The following is a 9,855-nucleotide window of genomic DNA, read 5'->3' as shown; positions in this document are numbered from 1 at the left end:
TGAGAATGGGTATTAAAATTGTAGTGAAGCCAGCCACTAAAGGGTCTCAACGTCTCAATCCTTGTTATAATGTCCACATATTCTTACAGTCACTTAAAAGTACACATTGTTGTATCTTAGTTATTTTTGGCATGATGCAAGTCATTCATTTACAGAGTTACTTATCAGACTTAACTTTTGGTACAAACTGTGGAAATAGTCCATATGGTACTGCGAGTTCACATAAATAGGAGTGTGAAGTGTGATCAGCATTGTAAGTGATCTACAGCCATCATGAAATTTCTGGTCCTACTTTTGTTTGCAGGAGCTAGTTGTAAGTATAAACATTTTCTACAGACTATCGGGTTAGATGATCTGACAGAAAACAATACGGAATATATTCTAATACAAGCACATCTCCTATATCCAGTAGCTCTGGAGGATGACAAGATTGTTGGAGAGCATGAGGAGTGCATACCCCACTCCCAGCCCTGGCAAGTGTCTCTGAACTCCGGCTATCATTTCTGTAGTGGTTCTCTGATCAATCAGAACTGGGTTGTGTCTGCTGCTCACTGCTCCAAATCGTAAGTGATTTATTTTATGATTAATGAATTAGTCATTATGAAAAATACACCTCTTGAACACAGAACCATTTCCCTCCCATCTCTAGTCGTATAGAGGTTCGTTTGGGTGAACACTACCTCAACATTGATGAGGGTCATGAGCAGTTCATCGCTTCCTCCCGTGCCATCATCCACCCCAACTATGACTCCTGGAACATGGCCAATGACATCATGCTTATCAAGCTGAGTCGACCTGCCACCCTGAATAGCTATGTGCAGCCTGTTGCACTGCCTAAGAGCTTCCCCCCTGTTGGCACCCAGTGCACAGTCTCCGGATGGGGTAACACCTGGAGCCCCAGTGAGTACAGAATCAGTTTAGTAACCCTGGGTGATTTATTTGCTTGTAAGAGGAAAAAAAAAACATAGATTATCTTAAATGTACAAAAAGTAGGCGTTTTATGCCTAAAATGCATTAATGTTTGGAATGCATTAACAATGTTTGGAAGTATTACAAGAACCATTGACCACTGGCTGGTTTTCATTGGTCCGAAGGCAGATTTCCAAACATATCAGATTATAAATAGCATGTATATATTATGATCATTCTGCTTTACTGTGGGTGGCATGGTGGTGTAGTGGTTAGCACTGTCGCCTCACAGCAAGAAGGTTCTGGGTTCGAGCCCAGTGGCCAACGGGGTCCTTTCTGTGTGGAGTTTGCATGTTCTCCCCTTGTCTGTGTGGGTTTCCTCCAGGTGCTCCGGTTTCCCCCCACAGTCCAAAGACATGCAGGTTAGGCTAATTGTTGGCTCAAAATTGACCGTAGGTGTAAATATGAGTGTGAATTGTTGTTTGTCTCTATGTATCAGCCCTGCGATGACCTAGCGACTTGTCCAGGGTGAATCCCGCCCTTCATCCATAGATTAGATTAGATTAGATTAGATAAAACTTTATTGATCCCTTTGGGAGGGTTCCCTCAGGGAAATTAAGATTCCAGCAGCATCATTACAGATAAACAGAGAAAAGAAATAGAGGAAAACTTTGAGATAAATTTAAATATAAAGTAATAATAATATTTACATATACATATAAATAAGTATTTACATATACATATAAATAATTATTTACATATATAAATATAAAAAGAATAAGATATTGGGAAGAGGGAGGGGGGAAGGGGAGCGGTGGCAGGAAAGATATTGCACTTTATATTGCACATTATATTGCGCATTGTCCAGTATTGCTTATTGTTAGGCTAGGCTACTGCCCCTTCCCATCCTCTGTCCTCCTGTTACCCCTCCTCCCCCCAGAGAGGAGTTGTACAGTCTGATAGTATGAGGGACAAAGGAGTTTTTAAGTCTGTTCGTCCTGCACTTGGGAAGGAGCATTCTGTCACTGAACAGGCTCCTCTGGTTGCTGACGACGGTGTGCAGAGGGTGACTGGCATCATCCATGATGTTCAATAGTTTGTCCATAGACCTCTTCTCTGCCACCATCACCAGAGAGTCCAGCTTCATGCCGACCACAGAGCCGGCCCGCCTGATCAGTTTGTCCAGCCTGGATGTGTCCTTCTTGGATGTGCTGCCCCCCAGCACACCACAGTGTAAAACAGGACACTGGCGACCACAGACTGATAGAACATCCACAGGAGTTTCCTGCAGATGTTAAAGGACCGCAGCCTCCTAAGGAAGTATAGCCTGCTCTGTCCCTTCCTGTATAAGTGATTGGTGTTGCAAGTCCAGTCCAGTTTGTTGTCCAGCCACAGCCCAAGGTACTTGTAGGAATCCACAGCCTCCACCTCAACTCCCTTGATCAGGACTGGTCGTGACCTTGGTCTGGACCTCCCAGTCAATGACCAGCTCCTTGGTCTTCGAGGTGTTGAGCTGCAGATGGTTCCTGTTGCACCACACAGCAAAGTCCCTCACCAGGCTCCTATACTCCTCCTCTCTGTCATCACTGATACACCCAACAATGACTGTGTCATCGTCAAACTTCTGAATGTGACACAGCTCCGAGTTGTAGCAGAAGTCCACAGTGTACAGGGTGAAGAGAAGAGGGGCCAGCACCGTGCCCTGGGGTGCTCCGGGGCTGCTAATCACAGTGTCAGACGTGATGTCCTTCAGCCTGATGTACTGCGGCCTGTCAGTGAGGTAGCTAGAGATCCAGGTGACCAGGCAGGGGTCCACTCGCATCCTGTTCAGTTTGTCCTGAAGTAATAGGGGCTGGATGGTGTTGAAGGCACTTGAGAAGTCCAAGAAGAGGATCCTCACTGTGCCATTTCCCTTATCCTGATGCGAGTGGGCTCGGTGTAGCAGGTAGAGGATGGCGTCTTCAACACCAACACCTGCCCGGTACGCAAACTGCAGACAGTTCTGGGCATGTTGTACCTGGGGTCTGAGGAGGCTGAGGAAGAGCCACTCCAACATCTTCATCAGATGTGAAGTGAGTGCCACTGGTCGGAAGTCGTTCAGCTCGCTGGGCCGATTCGTTTTGGGAACTGGAATGATACATGATGTCTTCCAGAGGGTGGGCACTCTCCCCAGCTGCAGGCTGAGGTTGAACATGCATTGGAGTGGTTCACCCAGTTCAGCAGCGCAGGTCTTCAGTAGTCGGGGACACACCTTGTCCGGGCCTGCTGCTTTCCTGGCATGAAGCTTCCTCAGTTGACCTCTGACCTGGTCTTCAGTAATGCATGGAGGAGTCTGTGTTGAGGTGGGGGATGAGTGGGAGGAGGGGGCTGCTGTGATGACTGGGGGGAGGTGTGTTGAGGGAAGAAGGAGAGATGGCTGCAGTGAGGGAGAGGGTGGGGGGGACGTGGGCTGGTTGAACCGATTAAAGAAGTCATTCAACTCATTCCCCCTCTCCACTGTCCCCTCAATGACTCTGGTATTTGTATTGTGGCCTGTGATGGTTTTCACACCTTCCCAGACCTTCCTCATGCTGTTCTCCTTCAGCTTCTGCTCCACCTTTCTCCTGTAGCTGTCCTTAGCTTCCCTCACGCAGAGTTTTACTTCCTGCTGTGCTGCTTTCATTGCCTCCCTATCCTTGCTCCTGAAGGTGGCCTTCTTCCTGTTGAGGACAGCTTTGACTTCCTGTGTTACCCATGGCTTGTTATTAGGGTAACACCATACAGTCTTAGCGGGGGAGACCACATCTGCACAGAAGTTAAGGTAATCCATCAGACAGTGTGTCAGCCCCTCTATGTCCTCACAGTGTGGGCTAAGCAGCACATCCCAGTCCGTGATGTCATAGTAGTCCCTGAGGGCATCTTCCATTTCAGGGGACCACCTCCCGATGGAGCTAGTTGTTGCAGGCTGCCTTTGAACCAGGGGGGTGTACTTCGGCTGTAGATGAACCAGGGTGTGGTCAGACTTCCCTAGTGGGGGGAGGGGTGTGGCTCTGTATGCATCCCTCACATTAGCATACAGCAAGTCAATTGTCCTGTTGTTCCTTGTTGGACAATCCACAGCCTGGTAAAAAGCAGCCAAAGTAGAGTCCAAAGTAGCGTGATTAAAGTCCCCAGAAACAATGATAAATGCCTGAGGGTGCTGTGTCTGCAGCCTTGCTGTGACAGAGTGAATCCTCTCACATGCAGCGGCTGCATCTGCCCTTGGAGGGATGTAAACACAGATGGTGATCACGTGACTGAACTCCCTCGGCAGATAATATGGCCGCAGGCTAACGGCTAGCAGCTCCAAGTCCGGGCAACATAAAACTGTCTTTACGGAGAAATGTTCCGGGTTACACCAGCAGTTGTTAACATAAATGATGAGTCCCCTACCTTTGCCTTTCCCACATGCTTTAGTGTCTCTGTCGGCTCTCACAGCAGTGAATCCCCGCAGGTCCACGTTAGCATCCGGTATGAGGTGTGTTAGCCATGTCTCTGTAAAGATAAATAAGCTGTTCTCCTGATAAATCCACTGGTTGTTCAGAGTGGAAAGCTCGTCGACTTTATTCGGCAGCGAGTTCACATTCCCCATGATAATGGAGGGAATGGATGGTTTGCAGCGCCGCCAGTTGTCTGCTAGCCTAGCCTTTAGCTTAGCTCCAGCTTTGCAGCCCCTGGGTTTCCTCCTCAGCTCCGCCGGGATGGGGTGTCATATTTTTTTTTGGCCATTGTTTTCAGGGCCAGCAGCTCCTCTCTCGAGTAAGTGAGAAAACTGGCTCCTGGTTGTGTGTTAAAGTTAAAAATATCCATATTATATAAGTAAAACACACCATGTCTTCATAAGAAGAACAGAAAAGTTAAAAAAGGAGGAAAAAAGAGGTTTAGAGAGCTAAAAACTACAGAGCTACTGGAGAGGCAGCCATCTCACACAGTACCCAATATATGTAATAGTCAGCTGGGATAGGTTCCAGCTTGCCCGCGATCCTGCACAGGATAAGCGGTTACAGATAATGGATGGATGGATGTTTTACTGCTCTTTTCTAATATTGCCTTATTTGTGTCATTTCTAGCTACCTATCGCAACAAGATACAGTGTCAGGAGGTCCTTATTTACTCTGAGTCGAATTGTAAATATTATTTCCCTGGTATGAGCACTAATGGCGAGTTTTGTGCTGGCTCCCTGGAGGGATGCAAGAGCTGCCCGGTAACATTGAGATATGCAGCATTAAAATGGTCTCTTTTTTAAGGCCTTATATGCAATTACTTTATCTCTTTTTGATTCAGGGTGACTCTGGTAGCCCTCTGGTGTGCAGTGGTGAGCTGCAGGGTATTGTTCCTTACAATTATGGCTGCTTGGAGACGAACTGCCTTCGTGTCTATGTCAAGGTAAAATTAAGTTCCATATGATCAGATAAAACCAGTTGCAATATGAGCAGATATAACCTACAGAATGTATATCAAATTTTTCTGTTATATGAATAATCTTGAAACATCATCTTTTCATTCTGCCTCCAGGTTTATGCGTTCATCAGCTGGCTTTCTCAAGTAATGGCCAACAGTTAATTCTGCTCCAGCACCCTTTATATAATGCAACAACATGTTGTGAAATCCAGCACCAAGATATTCATAAAAATTGCTGAAGAAATAAAACAGTCTTCGCTGACTTTATATCCAGCATGATTTTCTTACAAATATCAATTATTATAATCATGTACCTCAAGAAATACGTACTCCACCGTGAAATGCATTAAACATATTTATACAAGAAATATTTGTGCTCATCATTGCTCATATCCAGTGAATGTGGATCGAATAATAATTATTGTCATGAAAAGTTAGCAGTTGTCTGCCACTCTTGTCCATCACAGGGGGACACTGGGCCTCATTTATCAATCTGTTAGTAAAGTTGTATGTAAAAAAAAAAAGTGTAAGCCAACCTGAACTAAAATTTTTGGCAGAAAAGTTTTGGAAATGCTGATTTTCTTTGTACTCATGTATGTATGTTGAATGACAATATTCTCTAAAGTACAGGTCTCATGTACAGCACAGTTGATTTGCATATGGTGAAGCCCACAAAACTCTATTAAAGGCATTTCAAAGTCCATTGCACTGAAAAAGAGTAGATGGGGGGGGGAGGCTTTCTCAGAGGTTGAAGTGAAAGGTATTAAGACTTGCATAGAGGTCAATAAAGTATACAGTTATGGGAAAAAGAAAGTACACCCTCCTTCAATTCTATGTTTTCATTTATCAGGAGTTAAATAACAATTGTGTGGTCCTCACTAGAGCTGGGAATCGATTCAAATTTCAAGAATCGATCCGATTCTGAAGATTAAGAATCGATTCTTTTCGATTTTTTTTTTATTAAGAATCGATTCTTTTCAATTCTTTAAAATTCTGTCCGATCCAATTCAGGTTAGTGTTCTTTAAAAAAAAAAATCTTTAATTTCATGACTATGTCGCAGTGGCGTGCAGCCAGGTTTTTTTTTTTTTTCAGGGAAGCCAGAAATAAAGAACTATCTATTTTCTATTTTTGTTAACTACTTTTAACTTTTAAAACATTCAGGGGATGAACGAATGCATTGTGACTTCAAACAATATTGTTGCCAACCTACATACTCAGAATGGACAAGGAACGCAAAAAATTTAACAGCAAATCATAAGTATTTGTATTTACTGATGGCTGTAAGACTGGTTAAAATGGTAAGGGTCAATCCACCTCCAGCTGGGACACCAACCAATGCATTATTTGACAATAAGAATTCACCCAAAAGCTGTTGCAACCAAATGCATTATTTTTATTAATCAATATAAAAAAGACGGGCGGCACGTTGGTGTAGTGGTTAGCGCTGTCGCCTCACAGCAAGAAGGTCCGGGTTCAAGCCCCGGGGCCGGCGAGGGCCTTTCTGTGTGGAGTTTGCATGTTCTCCCCGTGTCCGCGTGGGTTTCCTCCGGGTGCTCCGGTTTCCCCCACAGTCCAAAGACATGCAGGTTAGGTTAACTGGTGACTCTAAATTGACCGTAGGTGTGAATGTGAGTGTGAATGGTTGTCGGTGTCTATGTGTCAGCCCTGTGATGACCTGGCGACTTGTCCAGGGTGTACCCCGCCTTTCGCCCGTAGTCAGCTGGGATAGGCTCCAGCTTGCCTGCGACCCTGTAGAACAGGATAAAGCGGCTAGAGATAATGAGATGAGATGAGAATATAAAAAAGACCTCTCAATCAATGTAACATGAAACATAAGAAACTGTAAATAAGAACATAAATAACCTGTAAATACAAAAGAACATAACATAAATAAGAACATAAGAGTCTGTAAACAAAGCATAACACTTTCACTTGACTGAATCTGATCTTTCACACGTTCCTTTACAGACTGATGCATGTTGGGTATTACGTCTTCGGACAATCGTTTGCGACTCACCATAGCATAATGTGGTTCCACGACATTCATAAGCCGCCTGAAGCCCTCATTTTCAACAACGGACTACGGCCGCATGTCTTTACAGACAAATTCCGCAATCGCCATGGTTATGCTATGAGATCGTGCTGAATTGGCTGGCAGTGTTAAACTTTCAGCTTCATTTGCTGTCCTGTTTGTCCTGTGGACGGCTTGATCCCCGGGTGATGTCGTTGCAAGTGCTTGTTCAAGTTCGTCGTATTTCCAAAATACTTCACTTCGATTTGACACAACTTGCAAACGGCATTGGTTTTGTCGAGCGCATCTGTGTCTTTTTCTTTTCGGAACCCGAAATATCTCCAGACTGGAGCCTTGAGAGACGGTGGTGTTTTCAGAAAGTTTTCGCTAACTCTATCACTACTCTCCAACGCCATGTTTGTTTGAGGTCATACACTGCGGGGTCACACACCGAGTGCGCCTGCGAGAATTTGATGACGTGACGGGGGTCACTGGGGGAAATGTTCGTGGTGGAAAAAATGTACTAAAAATAAAAATTAAAATAAAAAAATCGATCTTTGAACGTACGAATCGATCCTAAGTAATTAATATGCGAATCGATCCAGAATCGGAAAATCGATTTTTTGAACACAGGCCTAGTCCTCACCAACTTATATAAATAACAAATAACCTCAGGGGACAACAACAACAATTCAACATGCAGTAATTTTTTTCCCCAAAAAGTAAACAAACATTCAGCAGTACACCCTTCCTATTTCCACAGTAATTAAGAGAATAATTAGCAGCCAGGTGTTAGTAATGAAATGCATCAAGAACTGTGACCACCTCTATAAGAGCAGAACATTTGGCAGTTTGATGTTCTGGAGCACTGAGGTGTGTGTCTAAGGCTACATCCACACGACAACGGCAACGAGATTTTTTTTTTTTAAATATCGCGTCCACATGGGCAACGGATCAGTAAAATATCAGGTACATATGGCAACGCAACGCTTGCTGAAAACGATGCAATACAGATGCCACACCTCTACGTGCGCTGTAAGACGGTCCCATTGGCGACACCAGAACAATAGAACAAGCAGGATGCATGCGCATAAACCCCTTCTTCTGTAGCATCAGCCACATAAAGTTTTGATTATTAATCAGCAGTGTAAAATAGTATCTATTGTCTAAGACACATTTATATTTCATATTAAAATGTCTATGTAAATTAATACATAGAAAGCCTGGCCAGGGCGCTGAACATTCTTCTGCCTTCACTTTAAGAGAAATTCAGGGCGAGCATGAGCCTAGGTTCTTCCCTGTCACTGTCACATGCACACACCTTCTCACTCCCTATCCTATGGATATAGTCCCTTTAAATCACGTGCTCGTTTTTTGAATGGAGACGCGGAAAGAGGAATGAATGGGGGTAGATGGAAGCCGGTACGCCAACATTCTGATATCCTCCAGAATTCTTTAATGGTCCGGAATAAATTGAATGCTACACCTTGATGGATTACTTTGTTCTTCTACGCCCTTTTTGAGGAATGTATTGTTGGACTTAAAACAACATCTGAAGAGGTGAGATCGCTCCTTTTTTTTTCCCTATTTTTGCTGGCGGGATTGACTCTGCCCTAAGGGCTATTCTCTCACTCTCTCTCTCTCTCTCTCTCTCTCTCACTTTGCACCATTACATAATAAATATTCACAGTGAAAATATTTTGTAAGCGCGTTTCATGAACGAAGTTATAGGATTTGTTGGCAACTCTCATCGAGTTCGTTACACTTCTACTCGGCGTGAAGCACTCACAGTCATGTGGTTGTGACATCATCGTAAACAAATCCATTCTACTCATCCAGACGACTTCGCAACGGCGCCATTGCCAGATTTTTCCACTCCGGAACCCGTTCTCAAAAGATTTCATTTTGGGGCACCCAAAACGCCGGTGCCATGTGGACGCCAGGCCGAAACGATAAACAATTTTATCAGATTCACCTGAATCCGTTGCCGTGTGGACAGGGCCTAAATCATTCCCAGAAGAAAGGACCTCACTCATGACCTCAGAGAAGCAATCATTGCTGCTCATCAATCTAGGAACAGTTATACGGCCATCTCCAAACAATTTGAACTTCGCTATTTTACATTAGGAAAGATTGATTGATTGATTGATTGATTGATTGATTGATTGATTGATTGATTGATTGATTGATTGATTGATTGAAGCTCACCTCTTCTATAGACAGCTGCTAGCTTAACTTTTCAATGCTTTCAAGAAGCCTCATGTTTTATCAAAATAGTAGTGAGTTTCATGTGGTAGCCCCTCCCATAGCCACTGACATCAGTGTTAATAACTTCGGAACCAACAATTATGTGGTGCTATGCCAGTGCCAACTTTTCAGGACTGGCACCAGTGTCTTTTCAATCAAAATGTGTGGAATTGGTTCTAGATTAGGCACCAGCACCACATTGGTGGAAAAGAGCTATTGACCTAGTGAACTAGCATGAGGCTGTCTTTTGATTTTGACTCCAAAGCAC

At 44.1% G+C, this 9,855-nt stretch overlaps 1 protein-coding gene across 1 annotated transcript; it reads left to right on the top strand.

Annotated features, from left to right (window-relative positions):
* The first annotated feature begins 273 nt into the window (after nucleotides 1-273).
* On the top strand, nucleotides 274-9,812 carry LOC132882641 (trypsin-2-like). Its single transcript, XM_060915727.1, has 7 exons — nucleotides 274-313; nucleotides 410-563; nucleotides 650-900; nucleotides 4,998-5,131; nucleotides 5,212-5,313; nucleotides 6,028-6,141; nucleotides 9,768-9,812. Exons 1-7 carry the CDS (start codon nucleotides 274-276, stop codon nucleotides 9,810-9,812), a joined length of 840 nt encoding a protein of 279 aa, XP_060771710.1.
* Nucleotides 9,813-9,855: the final 43 nt, after the last annotated feature.

Source organism: Neoarius graeffei, chromosome 3 (assembly GCF_027579695.1).
Source record: "Neoarius graeffei isolate fNeoGra1 chromosome 3, fNeoGra1.pri, whole genome shotgun sequence".
In the NCBI taxonomy this organism is placed as follows: domain Eukaryota; kingdom Metazoa; phylum Chordata; class Actinopteri; order Siluriformes; family Ariidae; genus Neoarius; species Neoarius graeffei.
The sequence above is the reverse complement of the archived record's forward strand: the minus strand, read 5'-3'. Positions and strand labels throughout refer to the sequence as shown.